Source organism: Manacus vitellinus, unplaced genomic scaffold (assembly GCF_001715985.3).
Source record: "Manacus vitellinus isolate BGI_N305 unplaced genomic scaffold, ASM171598v3 scaffold_57_pilon, whole genome shotgun sequence".
Taxonomy (NCBI): Eukaryota; Metazoa; Chordata; class Aves; order Passeriformes; family Pipridae; genus Manacus; species Manacus vitellinus.
The window spans coordinates 2,244,171-2,268,899 of NW_021940666.1; the positions used below are offsets into that span (position 1 = coordinate 2,244,171).

Consider the following 24,729-nt stretch of genomic DNA (forward strand, 5'->3'; position numbering starts at 1 on the left):
AACGTGACTACGTGCCTGAACGCCCGTGGACAATCACGTAAGGAGAACCTGGACAAATCCAGCTGTCAGGTGCTTAGTGCCACCTTTGTTGTGTCTTTGCTGGTCAAGCTGATCTCGGGCTAGGGCACAGTGGAATGTTCAGATGTTCACATCTCACTCCTGCTCCAAAAGCAGTGTCAAATATATGGACACCTTGCCTTAAAGCGGTGTTGCGTTAGCAACGTGTGGGATTTTTGTTACCTTTGTACCAGTGGCTTTTTGAGCTGTCCCCTCAGCAGCCTCCTCCTCAGCTAGGCAAAGCTTCCTAACTTCAGTTTTGAGACTCAAACAAGTGAAACCTCACGTTACACCCTTCTGGAGGTCTGCAGAAAATAAATGCCTCAATTTTCTAGAGTCTAAAGCAAGCTGAAACTGTTCTTACAGTGACAGTGTCACACACCTTGCTTCTAGACCTCCAACAAACTGTCATACTGAATTCCAGTGCTGGATTTAGCAGTCAAAAAGGGTTTGCTGTTGAATTTAAATGAAAAAATTAGGGCAAGGAGAGAGCATTTTTTGTTGTTGTTTTTCTTCCTCATCTGCCATTGTGAGGAAGCAGTTTTTTGCAGGGAGACAGAGTCACAAATAGTATTGCCAAAGGTATTCCCAACCTTTCCCCCATTAAGAGTAATTTCTTATTTATGACTATTAGCCTGCTCTGTGGCAGTATGGTGGGGAAACTGAGCATTTTCATTCTCTTACAAAAATTATGCATCTGCTTTGCAACTTTTTTGTCTAGAGTCCTTTTGCCTCTTTTCATTTCTTTCCAGTGGGATTTCCTATGTTTATTCAGAAATTTACTCAGAAATTTCAAACTTACACAAAGATACCTCAGTAATTCTTTTCACTTTGACTACTATTTTTAAGCCTTCAGCTTTAGTTTACAGGGTAATGTTTTTAATTAAAAGCTCAATGCAGAGTTTGTTTCATATGTACTCTCAATAATTTTTAATTTCATAAATGTTTTTGATCTTTTACTGGTAGCATAAGTTTATTTTTTAGCAGGAGACTTTTAATATTACCTTTCACATATTGTACTGTAGAGTCTGACTGATTTAGCACTAGATGTCAGTTGAAGATGATTCAATAAATAAGGAAATGAAATCTGAAATGACATAATACATCACAAAATGCTGTTTTCTGTACTGTTGTGTACTCTAAGAACTTGGAGGGTGAATGGACTCATGTTTCATGGCACTACAGTAATATAAAATATAATTATTTAGATTTTGCTTTAGGAATACTAGTTAGTGGTCACTGGCGTTTGCTGTAGGGAAATTATTTTGATTTGAGGGTAACAAAATATGAAGTGGTCTCACTGGTTTCCAGTAACAAAAGCATAACCTGTGTCTTGAAAATTTCAACCCAAAAATGAGCAAGTAAATTTGTTCCTATCTGATGCTTTAAAAGAAAGACTTTAGGCAGAAGAATAAACTAGCTAAAGAAGTGAAGGCTGTTCAAAAGCAGGAGGGCTGTGATCTCCAACTCACCAAAAAAAAAGCTGGGTTGAGTGGGAATCCTGCCAGTTATTGAAAAAGGTGTGATTTTAAAATAACAAGAGAAAAATTCTCATCTGAAGGCCCTGCTCCTTGGAAGAGATGGCTCCACGTCTTCAGTCAGCAGAACCTGGGCTGGGACTAGTGGTGCGTGCAGTGTACTGCAGCCATGGGAATACACCCTACTGCGAGGGGAAGTGAAGCAATCCAGGACCTCTCAGGTTTCACAGCCTCTAATCAAGCAGAACTACACATTCAGGCACAAAAATAGCCAGTAGACAAGTATAGGCAGTGCTTGTTCAGCTCTGACATGGAGTGTGAGCCAAGTTTCTCCCTCACTCCCGTGCCTGCCACACTATTTTTTATCACAGTGGAAAATCGGAAGACTTGGGAAACTTCTTAAATTCATCTATATTTGGTTCAAATTTTCTACTCTTTTTAAGGTCACAAGTAAAATTAAGATCTATATTCTTCAAGCTTAAGGCATGTTGTCTAAGCCTCTGTTTCTGTCTAAATTTAGTAATTTTTTTTCCTATAGGATTATTTTTATGTTTCTATGTTCCTGAATACAAGTGTGGAACTAGACATTACATCTGATCTGATTCTTTTCATTAAATCTGGGTAGTATTCATCAAGTTGAACTGAGAAGTTTCCTTCTGCTGGCTTTTGTGTTTTTCAGAGATTGTTTATCATATTACAGTTTAATTTCTAAAACTGAAGTATTTCATAAAGAGGAGTTGGCAATTCAAGGTACTTAGTGATTCAGACTAGTTGATTTGTGCCTAGAGTTTAATTCATTTCTATGTCTTTTACCTGTCAAATTGCTTTCTTGATATTTTCTGCATAAATGGTTTTCTCAAATATTGTGGATGGCAGTTAGGGAATACTTGTGAGAAATTTGCCAGGAGCATTGGGGTGTTCTGACACATTGATTGGCATGACCAAACAGGTGGAAGGTATAGGTCTGTGAATACATCATGCTGTGTTTACTCTGAATTTTACTCCCTGTTGCTAGATAACTCCAAATGCTTATTCAGTAGTCTGTGGCGGTGTTGGTTCAGTTAGCACTGAAAGACTGAACTGTAGTTTCTTTGGTGAAAAATTAGGATGATTTTGCACACTGGCATCAACCGTAGGGATGCGTGTATATATATTTATTCACTACACTCAGTTGTTTGCAGCAACTTCTGTGCTTCACTGTGGCAGTTTGATTTTGCCTGTGGGCTTTAGCTCTGTTGGCACTTAATTCTTACCAGGGCAGATGCTTTCTGGCACTCAGTTCACAGAATTAAGCGTTTGCCATGAAGCACTGTCCTTGTAACATGCCATTTGCCTGCTTTGTAAGTCCTGCTATGGCCATAGGAGTTGTGTACCTGAACCTGCAGGATTGTTGTTTCAATCCTTAGTATCTTATTAAATTACATTGTTTGGGCTCTTACCTTGCCTGTGTTAACTAGGACACAGTGGCTGTGGAGGTGGCTTGACAAGTTGGGCAGAGCGGTAAGAGAGATAATAACAATGTTATTTTATACTTTCACATCTCTTAAAAGTTGGATGCTTCTGCCATTCCAGTAGCAATGCTTTGATTCCCCATAAGGTGAACTGGCTTTTGCCACCTTCTCTATGGGCAGTCTTGCCCGACGCTGGTAGCTTGTCACAATGCTAAAGTTTGTTAATAAAAACTATTTGCCCAATATCTGCTCCTGAACCCTAAGAAATTCTCTTAATCTGTATTACAGTATATGGAAGGAAGAGACAGACTCAAATGCTTGTGTCTTTGGCAAGATTGCTGCTGCCTTGTTGTGAGACACCCATTTCATAGTTTCTGGCCATCCCAGATGATGTGATGTGGGCCTCCATCAGAAATGAGAGATGCCCAGTGCAGTGAGCTCCAGAATTCCTCAATTTAGTGACACAAGACGGGGCAACATTTTTTCTATTCATTTAAGAATGTTATCAGTCTTCACTATGAGACAGGCTTTAAGATCGGGGAGATTTTAAAGCCTTCCTAAGATGTTCTGAAATTACCTTGATCTGCAACCTGTTGAAATACTTGAAATTTTCCTGCTTGGAGGAAATGGAGCTTTGCTAGCAGTGCTTGTGTAGCCATGGAGTAAGCAACTTTTATACTACTTTTATTTTTTAGCTGCGTGTGGCACATACACAAAACTTCTTGTAAAACCAGAGGTGGCTAGTGTTTAACAAAGCTGAGGCACTGGACTGTGTAACTTGTGTCCTAAGAATTCAATCCAATTTGAAATTGTCTTCTTCTTGTAACTTTAATTGGCATGAAACTTAGGTTCTAGTGATATTCCGTTGTCTCCAATACTTAAGTCATCAGCTTGAATTATTTTGTTTTTTATTTATTTTAATGATTTTAAATTATTTTAATGGGTGTAATTCATTTGTTAGACACTGTGGCGAGTCATACTTGCTTCTTTGTTGAGCCTGATTATCATCAAATAATCTACTGCAAGTGACTGGAGTTATTTCAGCATCATCAACATCGATTTGCTGCACAGTGGTGTCGTCAGTATTCTGGGGATGCTTAGATCAGAGATGCATTCAGGCCTTTTTTGTGGGTTTTCTTCAGTTTGCTGGAAAGCCATTCCAGATGATCAACATGTGATCAGCGATGGGATAATATTTAGGTTTTCTTCTTTCAGGAACCATAAGGATATTTCTCCAACCTGCCAAAACTGCAGTTCCCACGAGATGGTAAGACAAATGAAGAAGCTCCACCACTGAAAGGGGAAAGTCACCTCTGCCTCTCCCTTCCAGTTTGTGGCTCTGCATCCCTGGGGCTTGCCTGGTTTTGGCTTCAGCAGATGACAGACATTTCCCTGAGCTTTAACTTGCTCAGACGAAAGAGTCTGCTTGGCCAAAGAGTTTTCTACTACATTAGTAAGGTTTTGTGGTTCAGTGAAGGGTCTGGTGAGCAAGAGGGAGGGAGAAGTATGTGCTCCTGAGAGACAGGAGAGATGCAGCTTCTTTGGCTGAGAAATTATAGACTGGGGTGCCTGTGGCTCTGCAGCCCAAGAACCAAACAGCCCATCTTAAAATTTCCAAATTATGACCATTTGAGCATTTTTTACATTCAACCTTTATCCAACTAAAAATATATTTCTTGCTGAACTCATACACCTGGAGAATCACCTTCAAACTTCTGTATCTCATGTTAATATCAGTAATGCTTCTGCTTAGTCAGCCACAGCAAAATGAGTCAATGAAGTTTTATAAAAATTTGCCCAGTGCTAGTCAGCAGTTATTTCCTTGGTTGATGAAATTTGAAGGCAGTGAAAAGCTTTGGTGATACATGTTTGCTGCTGATCCTGGGTCAAGGTGGCCCAGCATCAGCAATGAAGAAGGGACTGTGTACCTGGGATTTGGAACCACTCTGGAATACTGACAAAAAAAATCTACTGGTAAAAAAGGATAGGAATATATACATATATATAAAATCTGATCTATTTATAACAGATAGTTGTTGCTCATTGGAGAATTAACTGAGAGGAGAGAAGGGAAAGGACACCATTTGCCCAGCAGAGATGTATGAAAACCAAAAGTCTTTAGAATTTTAAATCGGAAACAAGAGAACAACGGTGGCGACCGAAAGGGGATTTTTGCAACTCAATACAAGTGCGGGCTACAAACTCCGGCCGGGCCGTTAGCAAACGTTACGCTGCCTCCTCCTGACCCACTGCTGTTGTCGCCTGCAGGTGAGGCGGCTGGTTCCCGATTAGTGAGCTGGTACACGCGCAAAAACATCACTAAGAAAAGGACAACTGTGAAGAGTCCCCACAGAACAAATCGCGCCTCAGCCCCCGCGCTGCAGATGCCCGGGGGCCGGGCGGGGCGCTGAGGCGGGGCCGGAGGGGCGCTGAGGCGGGGCCGGGCGCTGAGGCGGGGCCGACGGGGGCGCCTTAGGCCGGCGGGGCCGGGCGCTGAGGCGGGGCGGGCCGGGCGGGGATGCGGCGTCCCGGGTTGCCGGGGCTGTGTGGGCTGTGTGGGCGGCGGGCCGCGCGGTGCGCCGGGAGCGCCGGCCCGCCGGTAACCGCCGGGCGCTCCCGCAGGGGCCGCCCCCGCCATTGAGCGCGGCGGCGTACTCGGCCCTCGCCCGCCGCGCTCCCGGCTCCGGCGGCGAGGAGCCCCCCAGTCCCTCCGGCGGCTCCTCGCTGTCCGCCGCGTCCGCGCTCCAGCTGCCCGAGCGGTGAGGAGGAGGAGGGGCAGGAGGAGGAAGGGGCGGCGGCCGCCCGGAGCCCGCCGGGCCATAGGTAACCCTGCGGCTGGGACCGGGCTCCGGCAGCGAGCTCAGCGCGACCGGCCGGGCCCTCCGCTGGAGACCTTGGGGACAGAGGATTGTTTTACATAAATATAGAATTGTTCGCATAGATAAGCGCTTTAAGCGCTTTGTTCCGTTTTTGTTTGTTTGTTTGTTTTGGTTTTGGTTGTTGGTGGTTTTTTCCTTGGGAAGTCTTCTTGGGGGGCAGCTGAGTATATTTTAGGGGTTTGTAAACTGTCTGCAAGCAGTTGACCCCGAGCCTCGGGGTCTTTGCCAGGTGAAAAGCTGCAGCCTTTCCTGTCATCCTTTTAAAAGCTCTTGGAGACCAAAGGGCTCCTCTTTGCCTGGCGTGTGCAGCTGCGTCCAGAGTCAGTGTTACCTGTATGCATTGCACAGTGCCCTCTCCTGTGGTTTAATTTTACTCCCTTTGAATAATGTGCAAGCCTAACGTATCTTCTTTTTATTTGGGATCTCACCAGCTTGACAGGAGAATAAATAATTCTTATTCTTCCCTTTAAAACAGAAGGAGGAAGAGCAGGCAGTGCCTGTCTTATTCTGGAGTACAGCCTTTGCCTTGAAAACTTAACTAACTTAAGTGGTGGTGAATGTAATTAGTAAGGCTGAACTGAGCTTAAAGTGCAGGTGGGACAAGGGTTCAGGATTCCAGCCTGGTTCTCACACCTCCAAGGAGAGCAGTGGAGGAATATGAACCACACTGAACTTTGCTTACAAGCACTTCTTGAAAAAAGCACTGGCAGTTCAGGAAAAGCATGTTGAAGCGTAGTCAGAAGCTTCAGAATGAAAAAGATAGTAGCCAGTTTATGATCCCTTCTCTTCCAGCTTTTCTGTTACCTCACCATTCACTTCTTCCCAAGAAGGAATTTGTTAACATACCTTGAAGTTCAGTAGCACTTTGTTCAAGTTACAGCATGTCCTTACAGCTTGAGATGCTCTTTGAAACAGCTTTCAGTTTTGGGGCCTGTTGCTACAGTATTGTCTGGCAGCACTGAGGTGCAATTGAAGATGACCTCTCTTAGGCCCTGAGTTAGCACAGCCTCCTTAAACTGTGGTCACAGTATATACTTCCCTCACACAGACACCACTTCTGAGTAACTGTGTTGTACTAAGTGCCTACCAAATGTTCACAGAGCAGATTCCAGGTACAGGTGCCAGGATCTCAAAAGTATAATAATAAAGAGCACTTCTTACGTAGCCACTGCCCTCTCTACGTATGCACATACTCTGAATCTTTTTGTTGTTGTTGTCCTCTTAAAACTACACAAAAATTAGCTGGAGGCAGACATCCAATGTGGGAAATGCAATGTTTGCAGAAGAGAAAGGATGTAAACAAGGCCTTGTGAAACGGTGTTAGGCATTTTCATACTTTCATTACGGACCAGTAGTGTTGTGTTTGATGGTGTGACATAAGTGAATATATGGCAAATGATAATCACAGTGTTTTCTATTAATCAGACTTCACTTCTAATGCCAAATATGTCTGCCTTCTGGTGCAGTCTGAGAGCTTGAGACACAATACTGGGGAGGTGTTTCTCCTAAATTCATATTGAGGTCTTCATATTGAGTGTATTTTCCTCTGTTGAAGCTTCATGCTTATTTGTCTACAATAAATCTTTAATCTATTACTGTGAATCATTTTTTTGAGAAGTTGACAGCTTGAACTTCATAATTACTGATACAAGAAAACACATAGCAAATGTTATTTTTCTTAATTTGTTCCTTCTCCTAGTACTTTTTCTAAGGTTGCTTTAATGTGTCAGCCTTGTTCTAGTACTAGGTGCAATAATGCAAATCACGCAAAGCAGAAGAATGTGTTGAGGAAGTATCCCTGCCCAAAATGTCAAGTCTGTTCAAATTTGTGGTTTTTTCCTGCATTTGAATGCTTAATACTTTTATCCTTATATTTAATAAACTTCCAGAGAGTTATTGTCTAACAAAATGTGTTATTATGCATTCTTAAGTTGCATCCCTTATTATATGTACGTGTTAACTTTTTGGTCTTTGGTAACGCTGCAGCAGAATGCGTTGGACAACGCCAGGCTTGGGAGTGTTTGGCCTGTGCTGCCTCTGTCCTTGCACTGTCTGTGTGTCAGGGTGTCCCTGTCAGTTCTGTTACGCTACATGTCTGTGGCAGCACAGTGTAAAAGAGGGCTGGGGGCTGATGTGAGGAGGATCAAACCTTTTCCAGGTGAGTTTCAGCGTGAATCAGTTCCCCCGAACATGTCACGACCTGAGCAGCGAACAGACGTGTTAGCACAAACACTCCTGGGTAAAACAGCAGAGAAGAGTAGGACAAAACTCCTCTGCATTGACATCGCCCCCAAATGCTTCCTGTCACAGAAATATATCCTAAAGATGACTGGGACAGAAAATGTTTTGCAACATAATGTTGGAGTATTGCTGTTTCCTGTGAATATGTTACACTTTCATATTGATAAAACCCAGATATATTATGTTTAAAATATTTGTGTCTGGGGCCATTCAGCTTAAATTCAGCAAACACTTCACTGTCGTGAAGTAGATATGTAGGTAGGTATTTCCAGAGCCCATACATCCGTGTAAAATACTAAAGTGGAGTCTTTTTTCACTGTTTGTTATTAAGAAGAAATTCTATGTCAGATAGAAGAAATCTTTTAAAGAAATCTTTTGGCATGTTTTCAATTTTTGTTGACTTAGAGCCTAATATACTGTCTTACTTAAGAAACAGTGTGTGTATAGAATATTATAAAAGACATTTCTGACCTGGGGCTAGGACTGCTGCATTATTCATGAGTAAAGAAGTTACGAGTGAGTTATGTAAGGTATTCTCTTAAAAGTCTAATAGAACCTTGTATAATACCATCAAGTGTTGTGTGCTTTCTGCAGTTCTTAAGCACATTTCCTGTGAAAGCTTTTTAAGGTGGAAAACTTTACCTCTTTGAGTGAACAGATTCGTAATGCTGAGATGGCTTGATATCATGAATGCACTTCGATGGTACTTGAAAAAAGAAGAAATATTCTTGCTCTTTCTTTGCTTGTGGTAAAGGCCACTTGATACATGAGGCCTCTCTGTGGGCAAGAACAGGATGTTAATTTTAATCTGTTTTTCCTTGTTTTCCATGTGTGAGAAGGAAGGTGACACTGATGTTACTGGTGTTCTTTTTGTTTAGGTTCTGAAAGGTAACAATTAGATCTGTTCCACAGTTTGGAGCGGGGGAGGATGGGGGTGTGCCAGGGGTGGGGAAATCACTAACAAGCTAGAATTTAATGAGTAGAATGTAGAATATAAGGGGAATGGTCAGAGGTGCACTATAAATGCCATTTATCAGTTAAGGAGGTTACTGAGCAAGTAGAAAAATGATGTCATTGTTGTCACATTATGCCATAAAAGTAGGTTTTCAAGACAGCAACACTGCTTAACCTTTCAATCCAATACATTACAGATAATATTCCCTTACGTTTCTCATTTTTAATTCAGGAAGGCCGAAGACTCTGAGATAGTAGGAGGGACAAAAGAGTCACCTTTGAAAGATAATCTTTCGCCATGGGAAGAGTGGTTCATTGGCAAGGAGAAGGAACTGCGTGCCCGCTTCCAGGCTAGAGCTGAAGAGGTGAATACACCCGATTGGCTTGATGTTAAATCTAATAGAAGACAGGAAACACCAGGATTTTTTTTCCTTTGTGGAAACATGAGTAGTGTTGTCCCCTTTTTTTTAATGTCTTAGGTCTGCGTTATGTTTGTGTGTTTGACAGTGCTGGCATGATTCGTGTTATGTGCATTCCCTTTTGCTAAATGTTATACTTCGTTGAAGTGGTGCTGTGTAATATTTTGCTTATCCAACTGTCAGGTAATGGTTCAAGTTTAAAAGATTAAAACATAGTTATATAATTGGTACCTCGATTTTCATCTCGGGTACATACACCTGCACGGAGGTAGTAAAACACAACAAGGTGTTTGCTGGCTGTAAGTATGCCAAGCTCCTTGGTTAGATTTGAGGCACAGTATTGTTACCCACTTAGTATGTAATTTTACAGCTGTTTGGTGTCCTTTCCCAGGATAGGGTTCCCTGTTACAGCATTTTTTCCCCCCTCATTCTGTCTTTTGCCCCCTTGCAAATGAACAGTTCTTGAAGACCGGGGCTGGGGCACAATTAAGTGAGAGCACTATATCTTTTCTTGATTAATATGTTTGTAGTTGCAGTTGATTAAATGATACTGGTGTTGAAAATCAAACTAGAAGTGTTGGGTAGTGATTAGAACAATCACATCAAAGTTAGATAATTTCTCACTTTAGTTACTGATTTACTGTTTGACCTTGAACAGTGCCCTAGCTTTTCTGTGATTATCTGTAAAAGTGCATATAGCATACAACTGTTTTATGTGGGCTACCTCATGTTAGTTTTAAAACACCTACTGATGGAAGGTTCTGGAACAGTCTTTTAGAGGTCAGCAGAACACCAAAGTAGTTCCTTAAGCTTGAGGAATATGTTCTGATCCGTTAATATCCACCCAATGTTTCCTGACTTCCCCTTTATATTCTAATTTGGTAATTGTCTTTCCCTATTTTGATTTTTAAGTACAAAAAACGAGCCAAAGCAATTTTAGGCATTATGTAGAAAATGTGGTTTGTGTATGGATCTCTCATGTGGTCTTGATGAGGAACCAAAACAATTTATTCTTGAGTATCACACAATAACATTTACACCATACTAAATGTAAACTAGCAGATGTCTCTCAACTATGTATTAAGAGGAGTTATGGGGCAAACATGTAGAAAATGACTGTATAGGTAAGAGTTTTATTTTCAATTTGTAAGATTTTGAAAACATTATATATTAAACTGCAACATAGGCAGCACAAAAAGCTTATATTTGGGGGAAAAAATACAATCAGCATTTTTGTAAGATGCCAGAAGACAATGAAGTATATGATAGTGATATAAAAATGTATTACTACATCTGCATATAAAACATACTCTAAACTGATATCATAAGAAACAACTGTGAAGTCCCAGATCTTTTGCTGGCAGCAGCAACAAGTCTGTCCTGATTGTCAAAAATGTAGATAAACATTTGGAGTGGATAGTGGATTGGGTCTTTTAAAGTAATTATAACGCCATCAGCTTTTACAGAAACCAGGATCCCTGCAACACAGATGTCTCAGAACTCAAAGGAGTGGTACTTGCTGTAAATCTGCCTCAATACAGCAACAACTGTATTTTCACACTATATATTGTGGGTATTTGAGCTTTCTGTAGGCTCCTCTTAATGTCCTGCTAAACTGAATTCAATTCATAAGATAAAAGGGTTCTCTCTGAGACTGGCTGCAGTGTAGGAACCATAAAGTCAGTTTTGTGGAAATGATTCCATCTGTCTATGTCTGAAGGTATGAATTTTCATTGAAAAAGAGCAGTTTGTGCTAATGCTCCTGTTGGAGAAGCCAGACTTCTCAAACTGTATTCTTAGTCATGTTTTTCCTTTATCAGTTAACTTCACTGGGGATACATAAGTGATTACATATACACTGTATGTCATATAAAGATATTTGGGAATTTCTTCTCTCATCTTCAAAATAAAGCTCCCGTTTCAAAGTTTGCTAAAATCTGCAATAATTTTGGTTTTAATGAGCTTTGGGTTAAGCCTAGGTTCCTGTAGCTCTGGTACTAAAACTCACCAGTGAGTAATATTTCACTTAGCTTTTGATACCATCCACAATGTAAATTTTAAGTATTGTAGAAAAGTACTGCTGCAGATTAAGATTCTGCTGACTGAAAAGGCGTTTCAATAAGCTGAGGAGTGATTTGTTCCATTGATTTGCTTCCAAAGCCTAATTAAAATATGTATTTCCAGTTAATACTCTAAAAATTATACATTTCCACTGAATGTATTTCATAATATTTCTGTGTTGACTGTCATCTGTCTTTTCCAAAGTCTTAATGAAGGAAAAATACCAAAATCTAATGCTTACATTGTTTAAACTGCAGCACTATTTCCAGTGTTGGTGTAGATGGTCACCACAGATTTAAGAGGTATACTTTTTCTTTAATTAGGAAATGAATATACAGCTTGAGAAGATGAAACAAAAGCAAGAACATGAAAGGAGGAAAAGGATAGCTGAAGAGAAACACAAGGAATGGGTCCAAAAAAAGAGAGAAGAGGTAAACATTGCTTTGGCTGCAAATATTCTAGTACATGCCATGTTTGAGTAAATCTATGTAAAATTTACTCAGTCCATTTGGGCACCCATGTTTAAAGTTTGCTGAATGAATGGCTGCTTTAACTGAAAATTATAAAACAGTTAAACATTTTTCCCAGACTGATCTGTTTTCTTCCTTAAGCTGTTAAGGGATTTGTTTTCTGAGTAGTCAGGTAACTGACAACTGGCCTACATCTTGTGCAGTGGCCTTCTGCTGATTACAACTGTGGTTCTGGTCTTCAGTGTACCCAACTCTTTCAGACTTCCTAGGTTCAGTACCCAAGCATTTTGGGTAAAGTGTACACCCTGACTGTGTACAATGTCTTGTACACCAAACAGAGACAGAAGAAGGATTTAGTGAAGTACTGTTGTGGACAGCCAAATAGTATGGTGAAGTTTAGAGGGATAATTGAGGTTTGGGGCCAGATTCAGGAAATTCTCAGTAGACCACAGTTAGCAACTGGAAATTCCTTCATACAAAAAGTAATTTCTGAGTGGGATCAAAACATTTTTTAAGTTTTTTAAGAGAGGAGTGCCTTAGTCGAGGATCAGAAGCAGACAGAATCTTGATCTCAGTGGGGCTCTTTACAACTCTGTGTCACATGATGTGAGCATATGCACTGGGTGACAAAAATGGGAAAACTTGGGAGACTTGGGCATGTTCAGCCCCTGGTAGTTTATGGGCATATGCATTCATTGTCTAATGGTCTGGAGCACAACCAATTGTTCACTGTTCTGTACTTCTGGTTCTGAATAAAATCAAATGAAAAGTGGTTAAAAATATCATAACGGCATCTAGCTGGGCTAGATATCCAGACCTTACAGAATCACAGAATATGCCAAGCTGGAAGGGACCCACAAGGATCATGGAGTCCAACCCCTGGCCCCGCACAGGACCACCCCCAAGAGTTGCACCTTGTGGTGAGAGTATAATCCAAACACTTCTTGAGCTCTGTCAGGCTTGGTGCTGTAACCACTGCCCTGGGGAGCCTGTTCAGTGCCCAACCACCCTCTGAGTGAAGAACCTTTTCCTGATATCCAGCCTAAACCTCCCCTGACACAACTTCAGGGTCCTGTCACTGGTCACCACAGAGATCAATGTCTGCCCCTCCTCTTCCCCTCAGGAAACTGTAGACTGCAGTGAGGTTTCCCCCTCAGTCTCCTCCAGGCTGAACACACCAAGTGCCCTCAGCTGCTCCTCACATGGCTTCCCCTCAAGGCCAGGTCAGAGCAGAGCAGGACAATCCCCTCCCTCACCCCCCTGGTGATGCTTTGCCTGATGCCCCCCAGGACACGGTTGGCCCTCCTGGCTGCCAGGGCACTGCTGGCTCATCTTCAACTTGCCTTTGACCAGGACCCCCAGGTCCCTTTCCAGCACTGCTTTCCAGCATCTCATTCCCCAGTCTGTCTGTACATTTGGGGTTGCCCCATCCGAGGTACAGAATCCAGCACTTTCCCTTGTTGAACTTCACACATTTGCTGATTGCCCAGCCCTCTCATTTGTCCAGGTCTCTCTGAGGGCCTCTCTGCCTGCCAGGGAGTCAACAGCTCCTCCCAGTTCTGTGTCATGTGCAAACTTGCTCAGCGTCCCTTCCAGTCCTGTGCCCAAGTCATTTATGAGGATGTTGAGGAGCTCAGGGCCTGAGATGGAGCCCTGCAGAACCCCACTAGTGACAGGTCACCAGTCTGATGTTGCCCCAGTCACTGTTACCCTCTGTGCTCGACCTGTGAGCTCCCCCACCACCTGATGTGTTTATCCAGCTGTGAGCTGGACATTTTGTCCAGAAGGATCCCGAAAGCTTTACTGAAATCCAAAAAGATTCCATCAACTGGCTTCCCTTGGTCAACTAGTTGGGTTACCCAGGTTTGACAAGCAGGACTTTCCTCTCATGCATTTGTCTTCTTCCTTCCAGAAGTCCCTCTTCAGATTCAGCCTAGAATGACTAGAATAACCTATGTTTGGATCTAATCTAATTAATCTTAGTCTTAATGCTGACTGGATTATTGGCATAAACCTGTTGCAGAATCTATCCTGCTCTGATCATTTATTATACTTCAGGAACGATCCTTCCTAATTAAAGTACACAGCAAAAAGTAAAAGATTTATTACTCAGCACAAACAATGCCATTTTCCTCTTCTAAAATGAAAATTAAATTATAGGTGTCTGTAACTGTTTATTGTCTGCCTGTTAAAATAGTTCCCAGTTCAAAACTGGAAGTTCTCATTCTGTCTCTTCCCCACTGCCCCCACCCCCTCCTTCTGTGGACTTCTACTTTTTTGGGGCCTCCATGGACCTTCATCTTTGTGGATTTACTGACTAACAGCTTCTATTGTCAGTGGGAATAGGAAGTCTTTTTTTATGGTAATCACATCAGCCCAGAGGACAGCAAAAACCCAGTTGTGTCTAGACTTTATCATATTATATTTTGGAAGCATAAGGTCATCCTTAGAGCGTGTCCCAAGCTTTTACCAAAAGTAATCTGATTTTCATTTAAATTGGGTGATTCATTGGCTGGTCTTTTCTGTAAACCACACCCAAATGAAGAACAAACTGAACTTAAAAGCTTAGCTGTCTTTAGGATATTAATATTTGAGCTGCATAGGTCTTAGCACTTCAAGTTTCCACAAGAGTATTTGTAGAAATACTCTTGTCACAGACCAAAGGATAAATATGTCAATTCAGTGACTATGAAGGTGTTTAAAATTGCATCAAGATTTCACCTGTAGTTTAAGGTTAGAGTCATGAACGCTGACAGTTGCTGTAATTTTCTTGGGGGCTGTTTATACATCTACTATTTGGAAAACTCACTTCATTTCCTCATAGAAGTCTCAAAAGGTGCTTCTTGAGGCAAAACTTGCAGTGTTCTTTACTGAAATGTGCATTAAGCACTCACCTTTTTCATATTCAGCTATTGATTCTGAGCCCCTGTGTGTAGACTGCAGAAAAAACTTTATTTGGCAAGAGGCAGTACTTTCAGGGATGTTATCTGTGATCTCCACAAGTCTGTCTCCTTTTCCGGGGCTCAGTACTGTAGTGATGAAGGAAGCAAGGCGTGGTTGAGTGTACCTGATACTTTCTCCTTCATCTTGAGCATCCAGCGCAAGGAGACACTGCTGGAATAGTCTTTATACCGTGAATGTGAGAGACTTTGTGTCAGAAGTCAAATGTTTGTATATGCATGAAAGAATTCTGCCATTTTTCTGTATGTCAAACCAGTTTTCTTGCATTTTGTCGCATGGCAACGTCAGTTGTGATGCTCTTACTGTTAAATATACTCCTTATATAGTCAGGTTAGGAAGTAAAGCATTGTGAATGCATAAATGTGGAGAGTCTGTAAACTGCCATGACTGTTTAATTATTTAGAACATTGTCATAGCAGTCAGAACCTCTTACGAATTAATGCTGAACAAAATATTAGGATTAAAGGTCAGGCCTGATGACAACAGAGTTTTGATTAAATATTAAAAAAATTAACACTGATACAGTGCACTCCGCCCTCTACACTCTAATTTGGTATCTTCCAATCATATTTAGTTCACCTTTACTGACTCTGCAAAGCTACTTCCTTCTTAGAATGCCAATAGAATATGAACTTAGAAATATCTGGAGTACTCAATTCATATATGTACATGTCCACTTAAATATTTATATATTGTTGTGGGTTAGCCCCAGCAGGCAGCTGAGATCCCACACAGCCGCTCGCTCATCCCCCCACTGTGGGAGGGGGAGAGAGTCAGGAGGGGAAAAGTGAGAAAACTTGTGAGCTGAGATAAAGACAGTATAGTAGGTAAGACAAAACAAGGAATTCATCCCCCACTTCCCATGGGCAGGCAGGTGTTCAGCCATCCCCAGGAAAGCGGGGTGGCTTGGGAGGAGAAATGCCCTAACTCCTAATGTCCCTCCCTTTCCTCTTCTCTCCAGCTTTTGTAGCTGAGCACTGTCGTGTGGACTATCCCTTGGGTCACTTGGGGTCAGCTGTCCCTCCTGTGTCCCCTCCCAACTCCTCGTGCACCCCCAGACTACTCACTGGTGGTGGTGGGAGTGAGAAGCAGAAAAGACCTTGAAGCTGTGTAAGCACTGCTCAGCAGTGACTGAACCGCCGTTGTGTTATCAACAAACACCACATTGGTCACAAATGCAAATATGTGCATTTGTAGACTGTAGACTGAGCCCACAGGAGCTGCTATGAAGGAACTTAACTCCATCCCAACCAAAACCCAGTGTATGTGTGCAATGCATATGTTTGCAACCGTAACAGAAATCCCCAGAGAGGAATGCTTGCATCCCAAAATAGCTAGCTCTGAAACTCGTGTTGTTAACATCCTTGTATTTAGTCTTTGCATGTAATTCTTTATGTTATATCAACATGATATTTAGCAAAGTTGTAAGAGCATGAGTACTGAATTTACACATTTTTAATTGGAAAAACTAATTAATACCAATGTGAATTTGACTGTAGCATTTCTAACACTTTCTGCATTGCAGAACAGAGAATAAGGCATCACTTTTTTTTTCAGCAAATATGAACAAAGCAGGCATTAGTCATAAAATGTGAATGTTCAACTTTTTTTTGTTCTTCTTTTTTTTCAGTAAGACCCCTTTACTCACTGAAAAACATAATTTTAATGGAAACTAGGTACAGGATGGGAAAATTCTGTTTCAATGCCTTTTCATTGAAAATTTTGGTCTCACAATTTACTGTGCCCTTGACTGGTAGTCTTTCTGAGAAGCAGAGAGCAGTAAGAAGTATGAAGGCCTAGAACCAACACAGTATATAGCAATGAATGAGAGTGTTCTTGGAGCAGACTCCCCTTTCCTGGTGTGCTGTGTGATTCCTCCCAGAAGAGACACCGAGATTCCAACTCTTACTCCAAAGACTTTCTGTTTAATGTGTGCTTTATCTCAACACTGGTGATGAAGAGCACAGATTGTTCAGCAGCTTGAGCATGACTTTCAGGTTCAAAAGCCATGCTCGCTCATGCTCTCTTTCATCCAATGAGTTGTTAATTATCTTATGAGGAGTGGGACCATTTCAGCAGAAGGGGTGAAGAATCCTGTCATCCCAGCCTGCAGTCTGATAGGTGATTTCTCCTCTCAGTGGGACATGTTAACTGGAATGCCCTCAGGGAGAAAAGTAGTGAAATCCAGAACTTCCCTGTCCCAGGTTAACTTTCTAACAGCTGAACTATTGTTCTGAGTCGAAGCAGTGGTTGCTAATACAGACCCTGATGTATTATGGCTTTCCCTGACAGTTTAGGCTTGAAAGAGATATTAAGATGTCTGCTTTTTTCAAGACTGAACCCTTTCAAAAAGTGTGTTTATGAGGGCATCTTCTAGCAGAAATGCTTTCCAGTATTGAGAACCAACTGCATTTAACAGTTAAAATTTTCTGTTTGCATAAAAGTCTATGTATCTAAATTTTTTGTGACTCTGGGATAAATTTGTTTAGGATATTTTTCTGTGTATTGTGGATCTTTCACTCTCTGAACCTGGAGTGTCTTTACACAAAACTGTTCTGTGACATCATGCCTAACCAGTGCCATAGTTATTATTTTTGGTTGTACCTGAATCTTAATTACCTTTAGATTTCTGTAAGTAGAATGAACTAATTTCTCATGGTTAGTGTTAGAATGAGTTTTAGATAGAGCTGTGGAGGAGGAATTCAGGGTGACAGATGAATAAAATATGAGTGCTCATGTATTTCAGCAGCATTTGTGGACTCTGCATTCTTCTGAAGACCCTGAGAGTGTTCCAGGGACCAAGTACATTAAAACTTCCTGCTTGTCACATACATTGAGTACCCACATGAAATGAGCATGGTTTGGGAGAAAGATCCAATAATTCTCCAGTTCCTAGACTGCAGTGGAGTCTGCACTGACTTTATGTGAACTTGAGCAGTAAATCACTGTAAACCTGTGTATCAGGAGACAACTGCAGCTCAGTGTTGTTTCACTGACCTCTTCTCTAGCCTCTTGTTCTTTACACCTGCCAGTTCAGCAGAGATTAAAGAGGTACTTCTGTGGGCTGGTTTGGTGACCAAATTGTGTTATAGGGCAAAATGCAAAAAATAATTACAATTGTCTGAACAACCCAGATTTCCAAGATTGCTAAATGTGGTTGATGTTCAGGATTAGTACGAGGATAAACAAGGAAATTTGGATGTATATTCTGATGTTGGCAGTGTGGACTTTTCCTATATTTTACCATCAGTCAGCATTAAATCATGCTAGAATGTGGTAGCTAAGATGTCAGGGCAAACAGCTGTGAAATAGAACCATTATCTGTGAGAAGAAAAATGCCCCATTCTGCAGACATATAGAGGAAAAGGATTGCTGTGGGAAGTATCTTAAAAATATCAGTCACAACATTAATTTCTGGAAATATTTCTGCTCAGTGTCAATCTACATAGAAAATGCAGAACAGAAGCATCTCTGCACTTTACCCTCTCCAGCCTCTCATTTAAGTATTGATGTGAAAATACAGAAGTATATATTTTATTAGTTTTCTTCCAGTTGGATATAGTGCCTCCGATTCTCAGGCAATTAGGCTTTGTTTCCTGCATGGAAAATGATTTAACATTTCTTCCTTCTGTCAAGAAGGAAGTGGGGTGCTTCTTCAAATTTTAAAATCCTGTGACCGCTCAGCACATACGTGTAGGTCTGATTTTTCTTGAAAAGTTAGTAGTTAATCCTGACTCAGTGAGACTGAGTCACCATCACTGCTTTGTGGGACAGAATGATTTGGTTTGGGTGGGGGATTTCCAAGTACAGACCTAGCCCAGCCTTCATTAGGTTCTGAGGCTTGATAGGATCACATCCCAGAGCAGTGAACCCTCAGGGTAGATTTGTATCCTCTCTCCTTAATTACGTGCTTGGGTAGGGTGGCAGGAGAACAAGCCTTTCTTGCAATGAGTAATTGGATGTTTTACAATCAATACCTTAGTTTATGTAATACCTGTAATCATACTTTAATGTATGTAAGTTTACTAGTGGTTTAGCGAATAGATCATGTCTGTTTTGAACACAAGATCAAAGAGAATTTTTAAAACCCAATCTGACAACACCAAGCATAAACAAGTGTTTTCTCCCTCCCATATATACATGGAAGGAAAGTACAAGAAGGATTGAAGAACATGTACATTAATATGCACATTCATAGCATTTTTGATAGACCTGTATAAGGGAAAGTAATGAGTAAGGGGGGGAAGCTGGGAAGGCCAGGGTGACAGGAGTTTGACATGAAACAGGTTCCTAAAGCAGCTGGGAATGTGGTGTACACTAAGTTTATGAAGGAAAAGCTGTTCTGATTGTGAGAGAAAGAGGAAGCGTTTCTGATTTGTCTGCAGAATAATTTCTAGGCAGCTGCAAAGTCTGCAGTTCTGCAGGGAGTCTCCCCATCTTAACGATGTCTCACTGGAAGTAAAACTTAGCAATTGTTGTGGCTTTCATGGTAGTGTGCATGGCATATTATTGTTTACATAGGACCTAATTTAGCTTTGGGTTGGCCTAGATACTAGCTAAACTCATCTGAAGTATTGTGATTAAAGATACATAATTTCAGAAGCTTCCCTGCATTTCATTTAGAGCATTTAGAAAGATTTTAGGTCTATTTGCTGCTTATAATAGTTTTCCATTATTGAACAATTCCCCTAGGAATGGAAGGGGCCCACTTTTTTCAGTTTTGTCCTGTGTTTGTTTTCATGCCTTTTGTATGCCAAGACTTTAGCTAAAGACTGTAGTTTTGGAAGATCCTTAGTTTTGTAACCTACATTCATGTACATCAGAGGTAAGTCAGCAAACAACAAAATATGTGAAGTCTTTGTAAGCCACCTTCACCAATAGTTTGACTCACTGATTTCACCTTTATCTCTCATCTATGTTAATGTTTCTTTTGTGTCACAGACTGCCACTGTCTTGAAACAGGAGTTGTTGAGAGGTGCATGTGGGGAATATTTGTAATGGAGAGACAGAGAAACAGCTCTGGATAAATGAGATTAGGATGAATTTTAGATGACGAAGGAGGAAGATCTTAGACAATGGATTATTTGCTTTTTTCAGGAAGGTGATACTTAGAACGCATAATTTGTCAAAAATACATTAATTTTCCTCTTCAACATTTTTAAGTATGGAAACATTTGTTTCATGTTAAGAAAGATCTTATTTCCATTCTCTACTAGTACAAAAACATTTCAGAATCTCAACTTTTTTTTTTTTTTTCCAAAATGAAATTCTTTTTTTCATTGGTCTTAGTTGTAAATAATTTTATTACATGTACAGGCCTCAGTGCTGCGAAATCATATTAATAAGACTTCAATTATATCGTAATTCTATGGAGTTTTGCATTCCAGAATGTACACTGACATTGGAGTGTACACTGATATTGGATCACTTTCCCTACACTACAGTACAGATTCAGCTGATATTTGCTAGAATGTATTGGAAGTGAAATGGAAACAAACACAAGAGAGACCAAACAACAACAACAACAAAACAAAACAAAAAAAATCCAAACAAAAAAAAAAAGGAGAAAACAGTTATTAGCTAATTGTAGTTTTGTGAAATTGTGAGCAGTGTGTACATTAAATAAATCTTTGTTGTCAAATAAGACTATTTGACAAGAGTATACCAAAACAGTAGTACTGAAAGTATCATTCTGATTTAGGTGAAGAAACATCCACCTCAGAGATTATAGCATAATTAATAAAGTACAGCTTCTAAGAGGGGGGAGGGGAAATAGTTTAGCTGCTGGTTGATAAGATTGTAGTAATGCTTCTTGTGTTGGCAAACACAGAACAAGACACACTAACTCAAGCAGCTCTGTAAATTGGTTTCTTTTCTGGTAGAAATGAGGTAGTGTCTTGCAGGGCAATATAAGCTGAAGTTTTTGTTCTGTATGATGCTACTTTATTGGGTTGCTGGTAAGTTTGGTGTGGGGGACAAGCACTGAACCATCAGATATCCTGTTTAGACCTGACTGAGGGAATCGTGCTGGTCCCCAGCTCCAGTATTATGGCTTCTGCTTCATTATGCATAACTGGATTTTGCAGAAAGGCAGTAAGTCTGGGGGAAAAGATGGGGGAGGGAGACATGGGGAGAGCTCTAGTTTCTGCCTTCTTGTGCTTATAGTGGGAAAAATGGTGATATATAATGGTAAAATGGGAATGGGGGTATATTTCTGGTTTTATTGTGAATGTGTTTTTCCTCTATTTCATTTATTTATTATACTTTGCAGCTGTAGTTCTAGGCATTTTACATCCATACTGCTTCTGTTCAGTGTGTCTGTACCCAAAGGGACCCAACGTTTTGGGGACCTTGCTCTAAGCAAACAACCACGTGCTGATGGCCTGGTCTTGATCTGGAGAGGGAGGTATTTCCATGTGAAGAGTAACAACAGCTCTTCCTTCCATTCTTTGTAACCTTTATGAAATGTCTGGCATTCTATCGATTCCATACTACAGACACACTGAACAGAAGCAGAAATGAATGACACTTTTGTGTGTTCTGTCTCCCAAATCATGCAGGTCAGGTAGCAATTTCACTTCACACTCAGTTACCACTCTTTTCCTACCCTAGAACGTGTCTTCTCGTTTTCCCTTTGATAATTTTGAGAGGAGAAACGAGTGGATGGATTCAGTGAAGTAGTCCCTATGTGAATGAACTAAAGAATATAAAAAATTTAGAGACTTCCACAGGACATGAGCTGGATTTTCATGTGAACTTTTTATTTTCCTATCAATTTATGCTCAAGGGTGCTGAACAATCTACATATCTCAATGACTTAGGACGGGACAGTTTGCCTGTCTTCCATTTGGAACTGTAGTTTGCTCCAGATTTCACTGACAAGTAGAACTAACACACCACTGTTGAGAATTGAAACAAATATTTCTTTCCCAGAAATACGAGAAGTGTCTGAGGTGTTTTAACAAATGTCTGAATAGATAAAACAGAATAGTAAACATAATAGTATAAGGAGACCTGAAAGTAAAATTTTTATCATCTTTTTCTGACAGGTTTATGTGTCTAAAACTATTTTATCCGGAACCTAAAGATGAATAGGTTCTGTCTTCAAAGAGGTTACAATGTTACATATTTTCTCAGATTCATGATAATCATATTTGTAATTATGTAGTAAAATTAACTGTATTCCTCAGAAGAATTGCTCGTGGAAGTATACTGAAAAGTTTGTATTCTGTTCCTTTGGTATGTTTCACATAGGAAAGAAGAGAAAAGAAACGAAAGCTGAGCAAAGAAATGGCAGAAAAAGCCACAAGGGAACTAGAAAAAATGCAGTTACAAGAAAAGGCTGAGGTAAAGTATAAAGAATGGTTAAAGAAGAAGAGAGCTGAAGAGGCTGAAAAGAAGAAAAAAGAGAAGGTATTAATGAGCTGATCATTTATTTGGATGCAGTTACTTAATCTGTAACCTATATTAAATATGTTGATATCAAATGGCAGTGTTGTACATGAAAAATAAACTTTTCAAAGTTGCAGTGTTAGTGCATTGAAGACATTGTGGTGTGTTCAGCAAAGCAAGATACACATTAATGCATTTTTTTATAACCTTTGAGCTTTTTTGTCAGAAACAGTGGAGTAAACATGGAGGTTGGGTTTTTTGAAATTTTTTTTCAGACTGAAAAGATTGCATCCTTTCTATCATCGGGGAAATTGTGTTTGTAGTTGAAGACGTTTGAAATATATTCAGCAGCCTGGAAATCTGCAAAAAAATTGTTTACCATTTTGTGTATATTGTACAAAGCTTTGTCTATAAGTATCTCAGATTTTTTTTTATTTATAGGAAAAAGAAAAAGAACGGGAAGCTGAGCAACAGGAGAAGAAAACAAGATCGGAGAAAATCTTTAAGGAATGGCTACAAAATGCTAGAAATAAACCACGCCCTGTTTTAAATGATTATGGTTTCCCACATGGGAAGTCCACAGGTTTGTACTTCTAGTACACAAATATGTAGTGACTTAGATTTGTGGTTCCTTCCCTCTAATATTTTCATGTAAAATGAAGCCTGTTTGAGATACTTGTCCAGTATCTAATTTTGGCACATAGGGATGACTACCTCATATGGTATAACTCAGAGAAATATACTCTTGAGACCTTTTGTGCACTTTTCTTAGCTTTTTTACCAGGCACAGGAATCACCAGAGCCAGTCACTGGTTCCTGTGAAGCAAATCAGTTATGTTATCATCCTGGTAAAGGTGCTGTTCGTGCCACAGAAGGCGTGTGCCAGCTTAGCACACAGGAATCCCCCTTAGAAAAGAGGTGGGGTTGTGAGGCACAAGAAGACTGACAGAAGTCCTGTCTGTGAAAGGAGACATGGGAATCAACCTGTTGTGAGCTACAATTTCCTTTCCATTTTGCTTTTCCCTTGCATTGCACCTCCTTGGCCTCTGTAATCCTGTTCCTTTTTTGTTTGAAAGCCAAGTGTGAAAGAGAATTCTGTTAATAGTGTGGTGTTTTACAAGTCCCACTATTTTTGGTGGCTTCTGTCATCCCACATGGTACAAAAGCAGAAGAGCAGCAAGAAGTGGTATTGCATTACATGTTTGAGTGCTTTATTATATTTTAATTTATTTTTTCTTTAAAAATAGATAAATATGCTATTTCCTTTTTTTTTATTTTTTTGTACAATTAAAATACTTGCCTTTATTTGAATTCAAAACAGAAATAATGTTGGGACCAAAATTCTGAATGTTTAAACATGTATAAAGCCAGTGAACAACCTTTACTCTTTTGCATACATTTATTTATAGATAGTGATGCACTTTGCCTTCATGTTTTGTTTTGGACCTTCATTACTTACTGACAACTGCCATCATTTATTGAAATGATTTTTGAAAAATATTCCTCTACTCACTTGTGTTCATGCAACAGAATATATCACAGACTTTGAAGTGTATCCATCATGTGGTTGGGTAAACAAGGTAGCCAATTCATAGACATTTACAGCTTTTAAGTATGCCAATGACCGAGCATTCAACTTGCTTATTATTTTAGTAAACATGAGCAATACACCAGTTATTGGTAAAAAAAAAAAAAGGTGGAGTATTTATTATCTTGAATAATTTAAATTATGTGATGTGCCTGTGCTGTCTTTCTCTGAAGATGCTGTTGTGTCTTTGTTAATCCAGATGAATATTATAACTGCTTGTTTATTATTATAAAAGCTTGCAGTGTAAATATTCATTTTTAATTATGTGTATTTTCTAAATGTTTTAGGGATTGGTGACAGAAATTCATATCCAGCCCCAGCATATTGTAACCCCATTCCTTGGAAACCAATCCATGTTCCTCCCCCAAAGGAAGACGGTGTCCTTACCATGAAGAAGAATAAGAGACCTGTATCTTGTCAGCCACATGCATCTGCACCTATGGTAATTTCTAAGCCCAGGAGCAACCCTGGTATTGGATCCTTGTGCAGAAAGAAGTCATAGTTCAGAAAAAAAGTGTTCTTATGATCTGGAGCAAACTGAGCCATAAATGTGAAATTCTATGTAGACATATGTCCAAAGCAGATTGCTTTGTGCTTTTTTTTTTTTTTTCATTTTTGTGAATAGGTTTCAGCTAACTGACCAATCAGGTTTTTTATGTTTTTTTCTATGTTACATTTTAGTAAAAAAAAAAAAAGGGAAAAGAAAAAGTCATCTTTAATCAATTGTAATGGGACTGTACTTAATATCAATAAAATACACAGGATTGTTTCTTCCTTT

General features: G+C 40.1%; 1 protein-coding gene across 1 annotated transcript; it reads left to right on the forward strand.

Annotated features, from left to right (window-relative positions):
- Positions 1 to 2,472: 2,472 nt before the first annotated feature.
- On the forward strand, positions 2,473 to 24,729 carry CCDC34 (coiled-coil domain containing 34). The gene is given in 8 exon segments (XM_029963257.1): positions 2,473 to 2,491; positions 5,463 to 5,725; positions 5,727 to 5,809; positions 9,293 to 9,425; positions 11,864 to 11,971; positions 22,226 to 22,384; positions 22,805 to 22,946; positions 24,239 to 24,729. Coding segments are annotated over 8 exon segments (1,122 nt in total). The 3' UTR covers positions 24,454 to 24,729.